The sequence below is a fragment of the Lithobates pipiens genome, unplaced genomic scaffold, assembly GCF_037356315.1.
Source record: "Lithobates pipiens isolate NorthernLeopardFrog02 unplaced genomic scaffold, aLitPip1_a1.2 Scaffold_23, whole genome shotgun sequence".
Taxonomy (NCBI): Eukaryota; Metazoa; Chordata; class Amphibia; order Anura; family Ranidae; genus Lithobates; species Lithobates pipiens.
The window spans coordinates 15,382,196-15,404,716 of record NW_027507785.1 but is presented as its reverse complement, the minus strand read 5'-3'; the positions used below and the strand labels follow the sequence as shown (position 1 = coordinate 15,404,716).

Below are 22,521 nucleotides of genomic sequence, written 5' to 3'. Positions count from 1 at the left end.
AGATTGTACCATCAATCTTTCAGATTGTGAACCCGATCCGTCTGTATTTGACCCTTCAGAAGAGGCGTTGTCAGCCTCTTCCTGGTCCACTGAGTTTGAGGGTCCTGAGCAATGGAAGGGGACCTATTGCGTTTAGTCCCATTCTGGGATACGATTAATTTTCTGCTCCAATCCTAATATGGCTGAAAATACCAAAGTACTGAATCCCGGGGTCCAGCTCTCTAAAAAAGAGAAGCGTTACAGGAAAAAACTTGTTTCTTCAGGCACGAGGCCTTGGTACCACTCAATTCGGCCTAAAAGACACTTTGAATGGATCCGGCTTCATAGCTAGCCCCAGCAAGGATTGCTCCAGTGGAGCTCAGCACAGCACCAACACCTTAGACATTGGCGAAAAAACTGAGGTACTCCCAGTAGTGGGAGGGGTTACATAGGGAGTGGACCAATTCACTGCAGCAATCTCAGCAAAAAAATTCAATGACGCAAAGAAGACAAGAAGAAAAAAATAGATTGTTCAACAGACCTGAAGAAAAGGTTTCCGACCTCCTAGGGCAGTGATGGCGAACCTTGGCACCCCAGATGTTTTGGAACTACATTTCCCATGATGCCCAACTACACTGCAGAGTGCATGAGCATCATGGGAAATGTAGTTCCAAAACATCTGGAGTGCCAAGGTTCGCCATCACTGTCCTAGGGCAATAGGAAAAAACAGAGCCGAGCTGGCTAGAGAAGTTGATATACAGGGGCTGGACAACAATTCTTCTGTCTCAAACTCCCGTAGGTTGTAGTATAACTATTTCTGGATTCCTGTGCTCATTATTAATATTATGCAATCTCCTATGCAGCCAACAAGTGGTGTTATCGGTTCTTTTTTCCAGTTTCCCTCTCTTTGTTGTAAAAAGCCTGTTATTTACAGAGTTCAATGACTCAAGCTGAAGTTTACACACCCAGGAAATGCAGGAAGTGGTTCCATTTGAGGCTATCAAGACAGACATTTCTTTCGGTGTTCTTCTTTTAGCTAACTTAAAGTGGTTGTAAACCCGTACAATCCACTTTTTGCTACAGGTAAGCCTATGATAAGGTTTACCTATAGCTACCCTGGATATCTGGATGTGCCGACATCATCGGCACTGAAGCAGTGGCACTTATGTGTCGTTTGCTTCAGTGAGTGTGCCGTTACCAGCGAGTCCCGCGCGCATGCGTGGGAGTGACGTCATCGCGGGTCTGGCCAATCACAGCACTGGAGCCGCGGTACCCGGAAGTAACTCAGGAGAAAAATGTCACTGCCCGGTGCTTTGTACGAGCATTGCAGCGGGGGCTTCAATCTCAGGTGATTACATAATGCGCTAGCATACTAGCTCATTATGCCTTTGTCTTGCAGGTCTTTTTTTTCATGTGGGTTTACAACCACTTTAAGGTGCCCATGGAATCCACTGTTGTGTATTAACTCTTTCACTGCCATAGCCATTTTTGTGTTGATTTTGTACACGTTTACAAAACCATTCTAGAGCTGAAGGCTATGCCCAAACATTATGTATTTTCTGAAAGCAAAGATCCTGGAGAATAAAATAGTGGGAGTTCTCATTTTTTATGCTACACACAATTCACCAAAACTAAATTTTAGGGCATACAAATGCAATACATTGCCCAATTTAAAAGAGGAGGTTGCGCTGAGTAAATTGATTCCTAACACGTCAACCTTTAAAACTGTGGACCTCATGTAAAACGACAATCTTCAATGCCCTATGGTTTCCATACAAAGCATTTTAAAAATCCACACGGGTCATCAGGTTAAGAGTTAACCATGAATAATGGGCCTAGAGTTATTGTACCCACTCTAGCGTGCATGGCGATTTGTAACGTGTAATGTAAGGGTTTTCGTAAGCAGGCGCGTGTTTACGTACGTTTATGGGGGCGGGCTCAAAAGCTTTTTTTTTGGGGGGGGGGGGGGGTTTAAAGCGAGATTTCACTGGGAAAAAAAAATATTAAAAGCCAGCGGCTATAAATACTACAGCTGCTGACTTTTAATAAATGGACACTCACCTGTCCCGGGGTCCAGCGATGTTGGCAGCCGAGGCCGATTGATCGCTCGGCTCTCAGCTACTGCCGCCGCCATTCTAGGTGAGGGACTCAGGAAGTGAAGCGTTGCGGCTTCACTTCCCGGTTCCCTACTGCGCATGCGCGAGTCGCGCAGCGCAATAGGAATGGTCCGCGCTGTCTCTGGGACCCATGTGTGTCCAAGTAGACAGCTCGCCGGGACAGAAAGAGGCATAGACTCCCGTGGGAGTCTATGCCCGGGGAGTGGCTTTTCTCTCTGTCTTAGACATGTATCTGTACCCCCTCCCCCCTGAAAGGTGCCAACAGTGACACCGCAGGGGGGGAGGGTTCCAATGAGCGGAAGTTCAACTTTAGGGTGGAACCCCGCTTTAAGTGCTTAGGGGTAACAATTTTTTATATTTTTTTTACTTCGCTCAGGGAGCGAGCACTAACTGTTATGGTGATGAGGACATGGGGAGATATTCTGTAACCCAACAGGGAAGAACTCAGACTGGGCCAATAACATAGATTAGGATTCAGTGCAGCTGAGACCCAGCGTTGTTGGCTCACTAAAGTTAGAAGCTCACTGGATTTCTATCTGGATCAACAGATATTCTGTACTTCTGCATTTTTAAAAATACAAACCATCGGAAAATGTGCATGCAATACAGAGTCATACTGCATGTACTTTTTTTTTTTTAGATTTGCCCTGACACAAACCCTTAGATTACAGAAAGCATGGCAATAGATGAAAACAAAATACGATGTACAAGACACAGACACTGCTGAAAACTCACCCCTGTCCGGGGCTTCCACACATCTCGGCATAGTACTTGATCTTTGGTTCTGTCCCGCTCCTTCTAAGGGTGGCCACACAGCCGTTCTGAAATGTGAAGGTGATCATCTGACTGCTTTTACTCACCGGAAGCAACTGCAAAAGAGGAGGAGAGGTGAAAACAATATGGACTCCAGAAGAATGTCATTTAGTCAGGTCATTGTCATACAGCAGGGATATGCAATTAGCGGACCTCCAGCTGTTGCAGAACTACAATTCCCATCAGGCATAGCAAGACTGACAGCCACAAGCATGACACCAGAGACAGAGGCATGATGGGACTTGTAGTTTTGCAACAGCTGGAGGTCTGCTAATTACATATCCCTGTCATACAGCAACATAAAGATCACCATCGACTCATCTCATTCATTGTAAATTCCCATTATAACTGAACCCACTTCATGTAATACTAACGGTGTGGTGCATCGCCCAAACAATAGAAAAATATATATCACTATTGAAGCTACCGTATTTATCGGCGCATAACACGCACTTTTCCCCCCCCTAAAATCGGGGAAAAGTCGTGGGTGCGTGTTATACGCCGATCCCCACTGTCTGCGAGTCAAAAATACAGAGCGCGGCCGAAAAATACCGAGCCGATTGCTCGGCTCCGCTCGTAGTCCCACCTCCCTGCTGTTTCTCTAGCGAGCGCTGCCGAAAAAGACCGAGCCGACTGTACTGTGTACTCGGCTCGGCTTGCAGTCCCGCCCGTTGACTCACCCTCTCCTCCCTTCCTGGCAAACTCTCAAAAGACTGGGAGAAAGATGTCATAAGCCTAGGTTTTTTACCAGACAAGAAACAGGAAGTGGGCTGTATAAGGTATTTACTGGAAGAAAAAAAAAAGTTTTACTACCCAAAGTTATAACAACAAGGGCAGAAGATTTAATAGATGGAAAGTAAAAAAAAAAATGACTGAAGTTCTGCTTTAATGTGCTTCTTCTTGAGCCACTCTTTTGTTGCCTTGGGCATCTGTTTTGGGTAATTGTCATGTTGGAATACCCATCTATGACCCATTTTCAATGCCCTGGCTGAGAGGAGGAGGTTCTCACACAAGATTTGATGGTACATGGCCCCGTTCATCATCCCTTTGATGCGGTGAAGTTGTCCTGTCCCCTTAGCAGAAAACGTGCTGTTTCCACCTCCATGTTTGATGGTGGGGGATGGTGTTCTTGGGGTCACAGGCAGCATTGTTCCTCCTTCAAAGACAGCGAGTTGAGTTGAGTTGATGCCAAAGAGCTGGATTTTGGTCTCATCTGACCACAACACTTTCACCCAATTCTCCTCTGAATCATGCATATGTCCATTAGAAAACTTCAGACGGTCCTGTACATGTGCTTTCTTGAGCAGGGGGACCTTGCGGGTGCTGCAGGATTTCAGTCCTTCGTGGTGTAGTGTATTACCAATTGTTTTCTTGGTGACTATGGTCCCAGCTGCCTTGAGATCATTGACAAGATTCTCCTGTGTAGTTCTGGGCTGATTCCTCACCGTCCTCATGATCATTGAAACTCCATGAGGCGAGATCCTTGCATTGAGCCCCAGAACGAGGGGGATTGAGAGTTCTTTTGTGTTTCTTCCATTTGTAAATAATCGCACAAACTGTTGTCATCCTCTTACCAAGCTGCTTGCTGGTGGTCTTGTAGCCCATTCCAGGCTTGTGTAGGTCTAGAATCTTGACCCTGACATCCTTGGACAGCTCTTTGGTCTTGGCCACCATGGTGGAGAGATTGGAATCTGATTGCTTCTGTGTACAGTGTTTTTTTTATACAAGTAAGGAAGTGCTATTAATCTCAGCTCATTACCTGCATAGAAGAGACCTGGAAGCCAGAAATCTTGCTGATTGATAGAGGATCAATTATTTCACTGCTTAAAACGCAAATCAGTTTACAACTTTTTTTTTTCTTTTCTGGATACTTTTATCGTTATTCTGTCTGTCACTGGTATAATAAAACCTACCATTAAAATTATAGACCAATAATTTCTTTGTCAGGTGGAAAACGTACAAAATCAGGTCATTGATGAAGCTGGTCATATGAGAAGAACATGGCTGCTAGAGAGAGGAAACTCTCAAGCTCTCTCGTCTCCTCCTCCCACACTCGTCTCCAGGATTTCTCCAGAGCCTCTCCAATCCTCTGGAACTCGCTACCTCCACCGGTCCGGCTATCCCCTACTCTTGCTACCTTCAGGCGATCCCTGAAAACTCATCTATTCAGGGAAGCCTATCATGTCTCAAACAAATTTCCTACCACTTCCATCAACTCATTCCCGACAGTTATAACCTTCTGTACCACCTGCCCCACCCTTTTAGATTGTAAGCTCTTCTGAGCAGGGCCCTCGTAATCCTCTTGCATTTAATTGTATTGTAACTGTATTGTCTCCCTTTTATATTGTAAAGCGCTGCGTAAATTGCTGGCGCTATATAAATCCTGAATAATAATAATAACACAGTATAAATAATCCTCCATGCGGCAGCAAACAACAAATGCTCAGGTGGAAATGACAGGGGGAGTAACACTTTACAGCTAACAGGAAGAAACTGCAAATGAAAGTGGGGAATAAAGGAAAAGGAAAGACCAAAGATGATGCTTAGGCTATAGGGGGCGTGACAAATGCTTACACTTTTCTTGCTCTGCTGGCTGCTGTCATAACCGGTAGTCACATCCCTGACGTGGAGAATGCCGTACATTCCACAAGACTGCGGATATCTCTTTGGCGCGGTGTAATTTCTCAGCCGATCAAATATCCTCTTGTTAGTGGTGGGGTCATAGCACAGGAAATAGGAGGTTTTTGAGATGTGATAACCGTATCTGGAAATTTAAAAAATAAAAACACTACAATGGTGAGAGACTGAACACACTAAAAAGTCCCACAAGCCCACCTGTCCCAGGACAATATGCATGAGGAGTGCCCAAACTACAGCCTGCGGGTTACATGTGGCCCACTGCAAGATTTTAGCCGGCCTACAGCTGCACAGTCTCAGCTACATCAGCTGTTGAGGAGGAGAAGCAGAGACTGTGCAGCTGTAGGCCGGCTAAAATCTTGTGGTGGGCCACATCCTCTGCTTCTCACCTCCTCTCTTCACAACAGTAAGGGAGGAGAATGATATAATGGGGATGTTGATAATGATGCAAGACAGGCCTTTGCTGAGGACACTAATGAAAGAGGGGGCTCTGATAAGGAGCATGATACAAGAGGGGGCTCTGATGGGGACATTGATACAAGAGGGTGGGAATTTGAAGCAAGGGGGGACTGTGTAAGAGCGAACTCTGATGAGGACCCAGATGTAAGGACAACTATCTCCTATTCTATGTGCTTTTAAGCCATCTCTGAAAACCCATTTCTTTAGAGAAGCCTATTTTGCTTCTTATTACTTTTTCCATCAGCTCACCCCCCCCCCCCCCACAGTTACTACCTTTTGTATCACTTGCCACCCCCCCAAGCTTCCTCTTATTACTTCAGGCGCCATACGTGATGCATCATGGTCTGGTGGTCTGATCATTCCCCAGTACGACTCACGTTATCGAATATGTGGTTCAACCCTAAACCCTCCTCTTGACCTTCGAATGCCCACCTACTAAATGATCCTTCTATCTATACTGAAAAAGAATCTGCCACCAAACAATATTTTAATGATAACCTTTCCCGTAATATTTCCCCAAATGTTATTTGGGCAGCTCATAAAGCCACCATTTGTGGCAAATTAAAGGGGTTGGTAAAGCTTCATGTTTTTTCACCTTAATGCATCTTATGCATTAAGGTGAAAAAACACCTTGCACTCTCTGGCCCCCACCGAGCCCCCGTTTTACTTACCTGAGCCCCGAATCTCTGTTGGCGTGATCCCGCGTTGCTTTCTCCCAGCTCCTGTGGGCTCTTCGTTGGATGATTGACAGCAACGGGAGCCAATGGCTGTGCTGCTATCAATCAAATCAATGACGCGGCTCGCTGGCGCGAGCTACGGCCGCCGACTATATCACATGAGAGTGAGCCCGCAAGCTAAGCCCCTTGGGAGAGCGCTTCCCAGAGGGGGGCTAGCTCTTGCGGGTAGGAGCAGAGACAGCCACCTAGGGACCCCAGAAGACGAGGATCAGGGCCACTCTGTGCAAAATGAACTGCACAGTGGAGGTATGACATTTGTTATTTAAAAAAAAAAAAAATAAAAAAAAATAAATAAAAACAATCTATACAACCCCTTTAATTTAAATAGCCTCTAGATCAATCTGTGAACATACTACAAGAAACAGATCTGCAGAATATCACTGAACAAAAACAAACAAAAAAATAATCCTCATTTAGATTTCCGGCATAAAATTGATGCAGCACATGTGATTCTAAATCTTAGTCTTACTACCAAAGCAAATAAATATCTATGATGTTCTAAACATCGATTCTATTCCACTGGAGACAATCCATCCACATTGTTGGCAATAAAACTCAATCCTCGTTTATTTAACCCGGCAGTGCCAAAATTACTGATAGTCCAGAATTTTTAAATTTTTATTCTAAACTTGATGCTTTTCCAGGTTCATTTTCCACCATTCATGCTGATAAATTCTTTCAGGATCTCTCGCTCCTGAGAATTACGAAAGATCATAAAGATTTGATGGAAAGTGATTTTTCGGATCTCGAAAATTAGGTCAGCAATTAAAAACTTGAAACCATCTAAAGCACCTGGTCCCGATGGATTTCTGGGCACCATTATAGAAAATATTCCGATTTATTGGTACCACGTTTATGTTCTTTTTTTTCAATAATTTGAAAAAGAGATCTCCTTTACCATCACATGAAAATACGGCTTTTATCCACGTAATCCATAAATCGTGAAAAGATCATAGCAAATTGTGCAAATATTCGCCCAATTTCACTTATTGATGTGGATCTTAAGATATTAACTAAAGCATTAGCAACAAGATTAAACTCATTTTTATCTCAATATATACAGCCGGACCAGGTTGGGTTTGTTCCTACTAGACAAGCTCCCGATCAGACCTGGGGACCAATATAATTTTGGTGCTATATTCTAATTGGGACAACTATGGCATGCGGAAAGAAATGCAATTATTGGACCATCAGAAGGCCTTTGATTCTGTGTCCTGGGACTACTTATTTGATGTATTAAAACGTTATGGGTTTGGTCATGATTTCTTGACTATACTACATAACCCTATACAATATTCCCACTGCCAAAATTATTGGAAAAGGTTATAGTTCACAAATTATAAATATCTGCAGGAGGTACGCAACTAGGATGCCCCCGTTTCTCCCATATTGTTTATCTTGGATTTGGAACCCATGGCAATAAAAATCATAAATCACCCTGATATTAAAAGGCATATATTGTGGTGACAGAGAACATAAAATGTGCCCTTTTTTGAGGACGATATTCTAATGCTCCTCTCCTCCCCGATAACTTAATACCCAATCTATACCGAACACTGCAATACTTTACTGACATTTCTGGCCTTAAACATAATCACTCGAAATCAGAAACCTTAAACATCACCCTTAATTACAGATACTGTCCAAACAATACAAAATTCATTCCCCTTTGAGTGGCAAAAAGGAAAGTCTTGCATATCTGGTAATTGATCTGACGCCTTCCTGTCACTCTTTATATAAAGCCAATTATCCCCATTATATAAAAAAAACTGTCATGAATTTGGCTTCTCGGGTCCATTAATTCGATTCCTACACCAAATGTACGCCTCTCCTAGGGCTCGCTTAACGACTCCAGACTTTACCTCCGAAGCAATACCTCTTACCAAGGGAACGAGGCAGGGGTACCCTCTTTCTCCCCTACTCTTTAACATAGCGATTGAGCCATTTTCCAGAATTCTGAATTCACCTGCAGGTATCAGCGGTATCAACATAGGCGATCAATTCCTTCACTGGTGTCATTTGCAAGGTTGTTGTATCCGATGCAGACTATACCGCTCCTATTGAAACATTTAGATATACAAAAGCTGCACAAATTGATAAACACCTTCTTGTGGGCTGGCAAAAAGCCACGCATAGCTCTTTGCCTTTCCAAGTCCGAAGACGGGGCAGGGTTACCCAATATAAGTTTCTACAATATATCCTGTCTACTTCGACAGGGTTTAGATTGGTTGTCAGGAAAATCCCCTTACTCAAATCATATGCTTGAGGGAGCCTGGTATACTCTCTCAGCGGTTCTCCATTCTACCTTAAGGAAACTTCCTGCACATCTCAAATCAAATGTTCTTATTAGAGACACAGTGATTGCCTGGAGGGAGGCGAGGAGATTGCTGGGGCTACCCTCAAGTATATTGAATCATTTATCTATTCAAGGAAACCCCATGTTTATCCCCTATACTACATACTCATCTGGGGGACACGAGGACTCAACTGTTGGCCCATTATTTGGAAACAAACCAGGACAATTCAAGTCATATCAGGATCTCTCACTAGAATTTTCCTTGCCACCAACCCATACATTTCATTACCATCAGCTACTCAGTTATCTGCGAGCCTGCCATGGTCCCCACATGGACCCCCTTCAAAAATCCTACCTGGATGTGGTACTCCAAAATGATGACTATTCTATTTCCAAGCTCTATCCCCACCTTATTGCTCATCAAACGAGCAAATACCATCTTGCTCCATTTCAGAAGTGGTCCTCCATATTTAAAGACAATGACTTGCCAGAAAAGATTGTACAAAGTCATAAACATATACTTTTTCCACGTACACACGATCGAATTGTCTGGCGTACCTAGTCCGACATACAATCCGACGGACTTTCTACCGAACGGACTTGGACACACAGAAAGTCCGGCGTTTGCTAGCGCGATGACGTACAGCACGTATGACGGGACTAGAGAAAGGAAGTTCAGTAGCCAGTAGCCAATAGCTTCCTTTTTCGTACTTGCTTCTGAGCATGCGTCATTCTTAGTCCGCCGTACTAGCATACTGACGAACGTATTGTCCGCTGAAACCCAAGTCCGACGGGAAGATTGGAGTGCAAAAATACTTTCTTAGTCCGCTGGACTTCACGCTGGAAAAGTCCGCTGAAGCCCACACACGATCGAATTGTCCTCTGAAATGCGTTTCGGTGGACTAAGTACGCCAGACAATCTGATCGTGTGTACGCGGCATTAGTCTCATCACATCAGAAAAATGGAGGGAAACCCACTTCAAAATTATCCATAGGGCTTACTATCCTTATCGCACTAGCATCTCTGATCCTACCCAAGCTCTATTCCCCTGGTGCTCTATCCCTCGCCCTACACTGTTGAATCGCTTATGGGAGTGCTCAACAGTAGCCAAGTTCTGGGACTTAGTACTCAACTACATTTCCAAGGTCAACAATGATGCTCGACTAATCAAAGACCCGCTCTTGCGCCTATTTAGATGTGATCCACAACCTGCTACATCAATACCAAGTAGAACAACTGGACCCATCTATGTCTTCTGGCAGCCCGCAGAATGGTCATGTCCCACTGCATTAAAAAAATCCACATTCCCTGCGATCCGTAAAGCAAACTCTAAAATTGCTATTCCACATTGAAAGATTGGATACCATATTATCGAACTTCCGCTCCAATGCCTGTTTCTTTGGTAGATGGAGAAAATATATTGAATACACGTTCACTACCGAGGGGATTTCCTCCATCATCCACCCATTCCGATATACGGACTGATATCTGAAACGTGATATTACTAACTCTTTGGGAAAACTCTAAATAAGAACCCCAACTGACCTTTCCAATCCAAACCCACCCGGGATTCCTTCCATATAGCCCCAATTATTTGGAGAGACTCCGCAACCTTAACCCCTTGACATAAGAACTTCACCACTATCTACCAACTCGGTACAACTAGATTAACATACTAAACTATATACGACAGTTTTCGCTAACAGTATAATCTAGGAAGCTTCCACTCCTATAGAATGTATAATACATGTGAACTGCTAATATACTTTTCAAGACTGAAATACTCCAGTATGATTTTGAGTACAGGCAACTACATTCAATTCTTCCTTCCTTCCAGAAAACCCAACTATTCCCCCTACATGTATATTTATCCTCTTCACTGAATTGATAATGTATCTGGTAATTATACAAGTATATTTCCCCCCTTTTTTTCCCCATGTTCTGCTTTTAGTGATATCCGTTATGTACTTTGTTCTGTAATAACCCAATAAAAATTATTATTAAAAAACAAAAAACTGTCATTAGATCTTCAACGCTGGGCAGGTTCTCCACCTTAATGGTTCAGTAGACTATACACAACCAAAATAAATATCTTACCAAGATTATTATATCTGTTCAGAACATTATCTATTTCGATCCATATGCCAGATCTTAAATTGCTCCAACGGAAAATATCAAACTTCATCTGTGTTATACCTGAAGGGTTTCACATGTACTGCCACTTTAAGGCTGGCTCCACCCAGGAGTGATGCCAAGGGTCAAGGGGTATGGTAGCCATCTTGGACACATGTAAGAGCCTAATAAGATGTACTGTCCTGAGATGCATGTTGCAGTGTACAGTGAGTACTGGAAATAAACTTCCATTGTTCCAGACCAGAGTCTTGTGTCTCTCACAACACAGAGGATATAACAGTGGCGACGAGGATGGGATTTACAAAGTGTCTATCAGTCTGAGAGAGAGAGACAAAGACATTGTGGATTGTTACCTGGATAAAAGCAATCACAGATCCCAGCAGGAAAATGTCATTGATTGGGACATTAAGTGAATTTGATGTGGAACAGACATCCTGGAGTTCCTGGGTGGAGAGACTGGAACAGTATTTCAGTGCAAATGCCATCCCAGGTGAAAGGCAAGTAGCAGTATTTCTGACAGTGGTCGGTGCTCAGACATATGACACTCTCAGGGATCTCCTTTTTCCTGTAAAACCAGCAACTAAGACATTGGCAGAGCTCCTGACACTGTTAGAGGGTCACTTCCAGCCTAAACCACTAGAGATTGCAGAAAGATTTCGTTTTTATCAGAGGCAGCAGCAGCCAGGTGAAGAAATTAAAGCTTATGTGCTCGCCCTTCGCAGACTAGCCTCTACCTGTTCTTTTTGGGAGTACCTACCTACTGCACTGAGAGATAAGTTTGTCATGGGACTGAATTGTGACTCTAGCCAAAAGAGACTGTTAACAGAGAAAGACCTTACCCTTGCAAAGGCAATTGAGATAGCTTCAATGATGGAAATGGCTGTGAAAGATACAGAGGAATTGAACCCCCAGGGCAGAAGAGAAGAGGTGAAACAAGAAGTTTTCAGAACAGCAGTCAAGCCCACAGTCACAAACTGGAAATACAGACCTCCACCAAGCCGGGGGTCAGCTTGCTACCGTTGTGGGAATACAGACCATGATCACAAAGTCTGCAGGTTTAAGGATCAGACCTGTCATAATTGTGGTAAAACAGGACATCTGAAACGAGTTTGCCGGAGCAAGAAGGTGCGAGATAAACAACCTCTGAACCCCAAGTCAAAGACCTATATGGTGGGAAGATATACATCATCATCTGAGTCAGAGGATGAGGAAGTGCTCCACAGTTTAGACATACATCATATGCATTCAGCACCCTCTGCAATGACTGTAGAGGTAACCATTGAGGGAAAGAAACTAAAGATGGATGTAGACACAGGAGCAGCAGTTTCCGTTATCACTCAGAAACAATGGAGACAACTTCAGACCCGAACAACTGTCCACCCAACGCCAATCAAACTGCAGACATACTCAAAGCTGATACTCCACCCACTGGGTTATGCAAAAGTGCAGGTATTGTACAAGGGTCAGACAAAGAGACTGCCATTATATATACTAGAGAATGGGGGACCCCCTCTCTTTGGGAGAGACTGGATTGCTCACTTTGGTATGCCAGACATCGCCATAAATCCCTGTAACACTGTGACAATTCCATTAGGAGATAATGAGGGATGGGTGGTGTCCCTGAAGCAGCGGTTCCCAAAGATCTTTGATGACCAGTTGGGGAAAATAAAGCATGACTGTGTGAGACTCAAGCTGAAACCCAACGCCCAGCCTAAGTTCTTCAAAGCTCGCACAGTACCTTTCGCACTCCGAGCAGGAGTGGAAGCAGAACTAAGTCGGCTGGAGGAACAAGGTGTCATCTCAAAGGTAGAGCACAGCGAGTGGGCATCACCTGTTGTACCAGTGAAGAAAGCGAATGGGGACTTGCGCATTTGTGGCGATTTCCGCATGGCACTGAACTCCCAACTGGAAATAGACCAGTATCCTCTACCCAGAGTAGATGACATTTTTGCCTCTCTTGCAGGGGGTCAAAAGTTCACCAAGCTTGATCTCAAACAAGCATATTTACAGTTTGAGGTCCATCCTTCTTCCCGCAAGTTTCTGACCATCAACACCCACAAGGGACTGTATGAGTACAATCGGATGGTGTTTGGTGTAGCCTCTGCCCCAGCCATTTGGCAACGGAAGATGGATGAGATTTTGGCGGACATTCCTTTCACTCAGTGCCTGTTAGATGACATGCTCATCACGGGACGGACGGACCAGGAACACAAGCAAAACGTGGAGCTTGTGTTGGAAAGACTCCAAGAGCAGGGTCTGAAAGTGAACTTAGCAAAATGCCAATTCATGGTGCCAAAATTGGAGTTTTGTGGCCACCTTGTGGATGCAGACGGTATACACACCACAGAAGCCAAGGTTGATGCCTTAGTCAAAGCTCCTGCCCCAACCAATGTCCAGCAGTTGCGATCATACCTTGGCTTGCTGAACTATTACCACAAATTTCTGCCAGATCTGGCACACACCTTGTTTCCGTTGAACAAGCTTTTGGAGAAACACTCCAGATGGGACTGGTCGGATGCATGCCAACGCGCTTTTGAAGTCTCTAAGCGGAAGCTGTTGGCGTCACGCATGCTTGTTCACTATGACCTCCAGAAGCCTCTGACCTTGGCTTGTGATGCCTCACCCTATGGTCTGGGGGCTGTACTGTCTCACATCTTACCTGATGGGTCAGAAAAACCAGTGGCATTTGCCTCCAGGTCTTTGACAAAAGCAGAAAGCAATTACTCTCACATTGACAAAGAGGCTCTTGCGCTGATATGGGCAATTAAGAAGTTTCATCTTTACCTGTATGGTAGGGAATTCACCATACTGACAGACCATAAACCACTCCTTCAGATCTTTAGCCCTGACAAAGGCATCTCTCAGACTACTGCGGCCCGCCTCCAACGCTATGCCCTGTTCTTGGGAGCGTACAGTTATAAAATCCAGTATCGCGGTCATGATGCCAATGCTAATGCGGACGCAATGTCCCGACTGACAGGGAGATCAATGGACTCCTCTCCACCGGTCAAGAGTTGTCGTTACACCAGCCTGTCCTTCTTGTCTTCTGGGGAGATAGCAGCCCATACAGCCAAGGATACCTTTCTGAAAACAATACTCTCCTGGGTACGGTCCGGTTGGCCTGCAACCGTCACACAGGATTATGAACCTTATTTCCGTAGGCGTATGGAATTAACTGTGGCTGGTAACTGTGTTTTATGGGGAGACCGAGTGATCATTCCACAGACCCTCCGGAGACACATTCTGGACTTGCTACATACTGGTCATCCCGGGGGCACACGTATGAAACAAAAGGCTATGTGTGGTGGCCAAACTTAGACTCGGATATCACAACATATGTGAATGCTTGTGCTGGATGTGCACAAACTGCAAGAGACCCTCCTCGAGGGTGCGTCCAGCCCTGGACTTGGCCCACGGTTCCTTGGTTTCGACTACACTTGGACTTTGCAGGTCCGATCAGAGGACACACCTTCTTGATCATAGTGGATGCCCATTCAAAGTGGCCTGAGGTAATTCCTGTTACTCAGCCAACAACTAAGGCAACAGTTTCCATACTGTTACATCTCGCTGCTACATTTGGATACCCCAGAGAAATCGTCACAGACAATGGTGCACAATTCACCAGTCAGGAGTTTCAGCGTTTCTTGACTGCCCACAACATCAAACACAAGTTGACCGCACCTTACCACCCAGCTACAAATGGTCAAGCAGAGCGGTTTGTGCAGACTTTTAAACGCTATTTTAAAGCTACAGTGGCTACAAGTAAACAGCAGTCCCTGTCACCCCAGCAGCTGGACTCCTTCCTTTCTGCTTACAGAAACACACCACATGCAACCACCGGGAAAACTCCAGCAGAACTCCTTCTGGGTCGGCAGCCATGGACTGTTTTGGACATGCTCCGCCCACAAACAGTCCAGGAACATGTACTGCAGTCCCAAGACAAGATGGTCAAACACCATGAGGTCCCCCGATTCACAGCCCAACAAAAGGTATGGGCCCGATCTTATGGGGCTTCCAACACCCGTTGGCTTCCTGCTGTCATTGCAGAGACTTTGGGACCCAAGATGTATAGGGTCTGCCTGGAAGATGGTTCCATTTGCAGAAGGCATGCGGACCAACTGCGCCCTCGTTTTCAACTGCATGAATCCCTGACGCCGGCTGAACCACCAGTGTTGCAAGGAACTGCTCCCAGCGGATCAGGATGCATGGGAACGGATGTTTGGGGGGACTCTGATCTTTTGAACAAAAGACCCAGAGGGAATGCACACACTTTACATGCACCAAGATTGCAAGGAGGTTTGGGGCTAGCGAATTTATTTGAATACTTTCATGCAACGCAGTTAGCTCAACTAACCCGTCTTTTCATTCACAGTCAACACAACCCTCGTGGATGAGAAAATGTAATCTTCTCTTTATCCGTCAAAACCAATTAGCCATTTATTGTGGCTACGAAACAAAAATAGGCCTCCTATAATGTGTCCTACACTTTCCATTTCTTTCAGTTTAGGGAACAGACTAAGTAAAGCCCAATTTCTCCCCGTGTTCCTTTAGCTCCCTTGACTGGTAATCCTTCAGTCCCCCCAGGTCTCAATCCACTCGTTTTTTTTCTTGGTGGAAGAAGAAAGGTTTATTATAAATTGCAGATTTTTTTTATGACCATAGGAGGTATTTTAACAATGCAAACACTGCGAGAAGAAATATCAATTTCCCGATTCTGAGATGCAACATTAAAAATAAAAGGAAGGAAGCATTCACACTGCCACATCCACAATTGGATAAGGGAAAAAAAAGGGCGATACTAGCAGAGCACCCTGAAGGTCAGACTTTGAAGGCAGAGAAACAATGACGAAGTGTAACAAATAAAGTTTATTGAAAAAATACAGTCACAATGTTCAAGATAGATAAAAATCATATAAAACGATATAGCTTGTACAATGAGCCCCTATGTGTCTACGCTTTTTCCCATTAGGCTTCTTCAGGACACGATCAGGGTTCAAAGACGTAACAGAAAAAAAGAAAGGAAAGCGAGTCTCCCTATCTTAGGGTGGGCTAAGTCTCATGTAGAAAAATTCAAACACCAGGTTTCTAGAGTGTGGAGTGCCTCTGGCAGAATATAGACAAAGACAGCTCACGGCCAATCTCGCAAATCAGCTTAATATGTTGCTTTGGGGGGGCAAGTATACATCTCGCATGGGGATAATAATATTGACCACCAAGAGAAAAGTATAACTGGAAACATCCAGAGTCCAATAAGAGGAGGCACTTCAGTATGACCCACGGCATATAACACAGCCAGAATGGCCTACGCTGCCCATAAGAAACACATATCTATGTGGAGACGAACAAATATGCCCCTGGGAGACAGCCTGCTGCTGTATACTTACTGAAGACCTACTGGGTCGTACTGAAGTGCCTCCTCTTATTGGACTCTGGATGTTTCCAGTTATGCTTTTTCCTTGGTGGTCAATCCCCATACGAGATGTATACTTGCCCCTGCCACAGCAACATATTAAGCGGATTTGTGAAATTGGCCGTGCCCTGTCTATTTGTCTATATTCTGCCAGAGGCACTCCACACTCTGGAAACCTTCTGGCATTTGAAGTTTTGTACATGAGACCTAGCCCACCCTAAGTTAGTGAGACTCGCTCTCCTTTCTTTTTCTCTATTACGTCTTTGAACCCTGATCGTGACCTGAAGAAGCCTAACGCCGAAATACGTAGATGCATAGGGGCTCATTGCACAAGCTATGTTATTTTATATGATTTTTATCTTGAACATTGTGTATTTTGTATTTTTTTCAATAAACTTTGTGTTACTTCGTCATTATTTCTCTGCCTTCAAAGTCTGACCTTCGTGTGAGAAGCAACATTATTCCCGGATATCGCATTTTATACAGACTTTACAACATTCATTTGACCTAACTTCTTCCACTTCAATGGAATGCTTATGTAGATCTTTCGATAAACATACTGGTCACATTTCGAAAATGTATTCCATTTTGATTTCTATTTAAGAAAAATTATTTTATATGCATAAATGGGAACAGGATTTGGATGAAACCATTTTGACTGATGAATGGTTCAAGTTGGCACAATACGCCTCTAAATTCTATATTAATACATCCCTGATAGAAGCCAATTATAAAGTATTACTAAGGTGGTGTATGGTACCGACTAGAATAGCAAAATATTTCCCGGTGTCGTCACCACTGTGTTTTAGGGGATGTGGTATAGATGGCACTACGTTCCATATTTGGTGGACGTGTCCAAACACAAAAAAACAAGGCGTTTATAATTTCATATACTCATTAACCCAAATTAACCTTATTAATTCTCCTAAACAAGTATTATTGGGATGCCCTATTGAAAATTCTCGGAGACATATGAGGAAATGTATAGCATTAATTTTTACTGCTGCTAGAATTGCAATAGCCAAATCCTGGAAATCTCCTACTGTTCCCATTAAATTAGTTAAAAATAAATTGTCCATTTATGATTAACGAACATCTTACAGCAATATTACTAGACAAAACAATGTTCTTTTGACAAAGTATGAAAACCTTGGATAGACTATTTGTTTATGGTAATTGTTTATGATCGGTTTTATATTGCTTGCATGATGTGTACTTCCTTTTTTTATACATTCTATTCAGTATTCTGTATTCCAAATTATTTTCCTTTATTACACTTTTCTCCACTCATTTTTGTTTTTATTAGAGATGTCTCTTTTGAAGATAAATTCTCCTAAAAATTTATTTTTTTAAAGAAAGGATCCTTTGCAACTAACATTAGAAACAATTTGTATTTCAAATATTTTTGACAATCTTGTACTTATATATGATTTAACTTTTTCCTTTCTATTTGATATATCAATAAAAAAAATTATTGAAACACGAAAACCATATAACCTACTTTCCATGCTTTTCTGATGCAGAAAAAAAAAAACCGCACTGGACTGCATGTGGTGAGAACTGGCCCTAAATCATTTAAATATTATAAGAAGAAAAATGCATTTTTAAATTATTTTTGCTCAACTTTTTGTACGGGCTCAACTTCTGAATATCTTTGCATTACTGAAGTTGTTTCTTTGTTGCCCTGAATTATATCATTCTGATAAAATATATATATATATATATATATATATATATATATATATATATATGTGTGTATATATAAATATACACACACATGATTACATATACACACACACACACACACACATTATATATATATATATATATATATATATATATATATGTATATCTCGTTCAAATTGTATTCAGTTATTTAACTGATATTTTCTGGGCTGTGAAGAACAGAACTCACTTCTCATATATGTGGACAAGCTGTTGATTTAAGCTCATATTGACGCTGTCTAGATAAGTGGCCATTTCTGCAACCACCGCCGCCGCGCTGACTCCATCTTTGTCCAGCACAGCCGTCCCGCACATATAGCCTGAGGAGAGAAAAATAAGAAGGTAAGTTATCCAAAGCAATGCAGACAGAAGTGAGGAAGGATATAATAAAATGTGTACAAGAAAGATGTGAAAGATAAGAAGAGTAGATATGGTGGCCTAGGGCATTATAGGACAATTCTCTATCAGGCATATCTAAAGCAAACAAGGCTCCATTTATTATACAAAGGACAGGATGTGAGAGTATAATGAGGTCAGCAATGAAGACTCACCTATCGATTCCTCAAATGCAAACAAGACAGTTTTCCCTTTATCCAAGAGCTCTTTCACTCTTTTTCCGATCCATTTAAATCCTGGAAGAGTGTCCTGTGAGAGAAAAGGCCGGGCTTACTTATATTTTGGGAATACTATGCAGGGATCCCCAAACTTTCTAAACACAGGGCCAGTTTACTATCCTTCAGACTTTAAGGAGGGCAGACTGTGGCCAGTGAGTACAAAATCAGTAGGAGTAAACAATACCCCATCTTTAGTATTAGGGGAAGATTAGTGCCCCATTTTTGGTGTCAGTGGAAGAAATAGTGCCCTTTCGTCAGCATCAGTGGCAGGAATTACTTCATGTTGTAAGCGGGAGGCATAGTGCCCCATTGGTGGCGTCAGCGGGAGGCACAGTGCCCCATTGGTGGCGTCAGCGGGAGGCACAGTGCCCCATTGGTGGCGTCAGCGGGAGGCACAGTGCCCCATCGGTGGCGTCAGCGGGAGGCACAGTGCCCCATCGGTGGCGTCAGCGGGAGGCACAGTGCCCCATCGGTGGCGTCAGCGGGAGGCACAGTGCCCCATCGGTGGCGTCAGCGGGAGGCACAGCAACAATCTCAATACGTTTGGATGTGTACACAAGGGAGGAGTTTACAGGTAAATAACATGCATAACATTTGTTGAATGCGCATATGTTTTTTAAGGGAAGAACATTGATGAAACTAATGGTCTGAGGAAGGGTCTCTTTGTATTTTCCCCATCTCACCTCATAGTGTAAGCCTTCACGTTTGGCGATGGCTTGCAGGATTTTGGAAGAGACGGTGGTGGCCAGCATATACACATCCCCCGCCTCACATCTCCCTTCTGATTTCTGCCAGCAGAAAAACATCCACCAGCCAAGTAGAGCCGCCAGCTCGTTCCCTGTGAACACCTTCCACTGGCCTCTGCAAGACAAAAAGGGGTTTATCCTGTAAAGGAATCACCGGAGACAGAAATATGGACGCCACCACTGCGGATTTGTATTAAGAGATTCACTTCACCATGGAGGCTCAACCTGTGGCCCGCCAGCTGTTGCTGAACTACAAGTCCCATCATGCCGCTGCCTTTGGGAGTCATGCTTGTAACTGTCAGCCTCGCAATGCCTCATGGGGCCTGTAGTTCCTCAACAGCTGGAGGGCCACAAGTTGAGCCCCCATGCACTACACCATGCAAGCCACGCGCTCCTTCATACCCAGTAGCACTGGGTCTTTATCACTGGATAGGATGGAGGCGGACCAGTGGAGCAGCACTGGAGAGGCAATTCTACCATTAATCCCCTGGATGAAACGTCAGTGCAGAGGATCAGGCAAGGTGTGCGATTTCACTGGTATGCAATAAAGGTACCAATTCTGTATTCTCTATGTGCCCTTGCGGTGAGCAACTGCTGAAAAACACCAGTCACCACACAGTCTGAATGGACCCCAAATCAGCTAAATACATTTCAGATTCTTCAAAACAAAAAGGTTTGCAAAGTTTTTGGTTCATTTTCTTTAGCAAATAGTAGAAAAGCCTTTACCATACCGGCATGCTGCAAATAGGGATCCTTGCTTTCTGTTTGGAAGCAGTGGCCCCTTTGTAGAAGTCCAGCATACCCCTACCGAGACACGATCAGGAGTTCTACAACCAATAGGGAGCACAAGCTTTGCAGACTGCAGAACGGTGGGTAGGACTCAGTGGGGGACATGCTAGTAGAAAAGCCTTTACCCTGCCAGCATTCTGCAAATAAGGATTCTTGCTTTCCGTATTGGAAGCAGTGGTCTCTCTGCATCGTTCCATCCCCTCCCCCCGAGACAGATCAGGAGTACTAAAATCAGCAGGGAGCACAAGCTTTTCAGATTGCAGAATTGTAGATCTGATTCAGCAGGGGACATGCAAGTAGAAAAAAAAAAAAAAAAAACTTTACCCCTGCAAATAAGGATCCTTGGAAAATGATGGAATTCTTCTCAATGTTCAAAAAAGATAAATAATCCACAGTAGTGCATTTACCCTTTTTATATCTTTTTTTGAACATTAATAAGAATTTCATAATTTTCCAATAAGACATGTATAGTAAGTAGCAGCAAGATTTATAAATATTGATTCAGGTTGTATACACAATTGTTATATCAAGAAACCTTGCTTTCTGTTTGGAAGCAGCGGTCTCTCTGCAGAAGTCCAACACTGCGCGCCCCCCCCCCATGCTTGGACAGATCAAGAGTACTATAACCAGCAGGGAGCATGGGCTTTGCAGAATGCAGAACAGCAGGTCTGACTCAGCTGGGATCAAGGGCCCTTCTCTGCAGCATACAGGTAGGGGACAGGCTTTACTACTCAGGCCGCAGCGTCTTTATATAAAAAAAAAAAAAAAAAAAAAATGAACTGTGCAAACAAGAGATTTTATTTTTAATTACCACTTTGGTTTTGATGCACTTAGAATGGCTTAAGATTTTATGAATTATTGCAGATAAAAATGTATTTACAAATCCTGTCAGCAGATGGAGCTCTGGGATTCATTGTACGTTTCCCAGGCTATCTTTAGCTGCTTTACTGAAAAAAAAAAAAAAAAAAAAACTGTATAAAGAGCTCCTGCCCTTTCTGTCTTTTCAGATGGTTGTATGAAGTTCGATTTAGAGAGAATGAATCTTAAAAGCAAGAAGCTTCTGTTGTAGCCTCTCTTTAGAAAACTCTCAATGCTCTGTAAAGCCAGCGTCAGCCATGAACACTGCATTAGATGTTTATTCATAACTAGGGTAAGAATAATTTTTTTTTCCTTTCCCTGATGTCTATAAAGGAGATCTGTTGTCTGTACAAAGTGCGAGTCGTGAACAGAAGGGAGAATAAAAAGCACTTACGAGTCTTGTAGCTCAGCCACAGCCAGCCTATCGGCATCGGGGTCCGTAGCCAGCACCACCCGGGCCCCCTCCTTCTCCGCCAACCTTAGAGAAAGCACCTAGGGGGAGGGGAACAGGGAGAGAACGTCACTGCTAACTAAATAAAAAAAAAAAAAAAAAGGCCATATAAATGGCACAGATGGGCAAGTTACATCACAGAGAGAAGTAGATTGGTGAAAGCCAAACTCTGAGCAAAATAGATCGTCTTTTTATCCCTTCCCCTGCTAACTCAAAACTGTCATTCAAGATGGCGTCCAATTCTTCCTCTCCTGCGGATTCCCACACAGCTCCACAACAGCAAAGTCCAGAAATTGGAATATGAAGGAGAAGGGATCTCACCGCTCCAGGAGCACACAGCAAGGCTGTAAACTGTCTCTTCGGATGGGAAGCCACGGGTGCTGGCTATTACCACTAGAAACAGACGAAAAACAAGCTCTGGACTGCAGCACTCTTCAGAAGACCACTTTCTTTTATTGGAAAATCACATCACAGCTCAACAAACACGGAAAAATTGCTGACATTTCACACTAGCTGTAGTGCTTATTCGTCAGCAATTTTTCCTTGTTCGCTGTTTGTTGAGCTGTGATGTGATTTTCCAATAAAAGAAAAAGTGGTCTTCTGAAGAGTGCGGCAGTCCAGAGCTTGTTTTTCGTCTACAGCTCCACAACAGGTAAGCTCCCAACACCAAATGCAGAATTCACTTTTATTAAAAATAATACTAAAAAGGTTCGTTTCTAAAAAGAAAATTTAAAATAACAACCATGTTATACTTCC

The 22,521-nt window shown here is 43.5% G+C and overlaps 1 protein-coding gene across 1 annotated transcript in view; it reads right to left on the bottom strand.

Moving 5' to 3' along the window:
• Positions 1–22,521, bottom strand: part of PGM2L1 (phosphoglucomutase 2 like 1) — a 124,298-nt gene that overhangs the window by 7,673 nt on the left and 94,104 nt on the right. Inside the window, exons 8-13 of the mRNA XM_077451205.1 lie at positions 21,709–21,806; positions 19,605–19,782; positions 18,859–18,952; positions 18,498–18,627; positions 5,484–5,673; positions 2,832–2,965 (exon numbers count right to left, since the gene is read on the bottom strand). Of these exons, the coding sequence (XP_077307331.1) occupies positions 2,832–2,965; positions 5,484–5,673; positions 18,498–18,627; positions 18,859–18,952; positions 19,605–19,782; positions 21,709–21,806 (824 nt within the window). The remainder of the gene's footprint in view (positions 1–2,831; positions 2,966–5,483; positions 5,674–18,497; positions 18,628–18,858; positions 18,953–19,604; positions 19,783–21,708; positions 21,807–22,521) is intronic.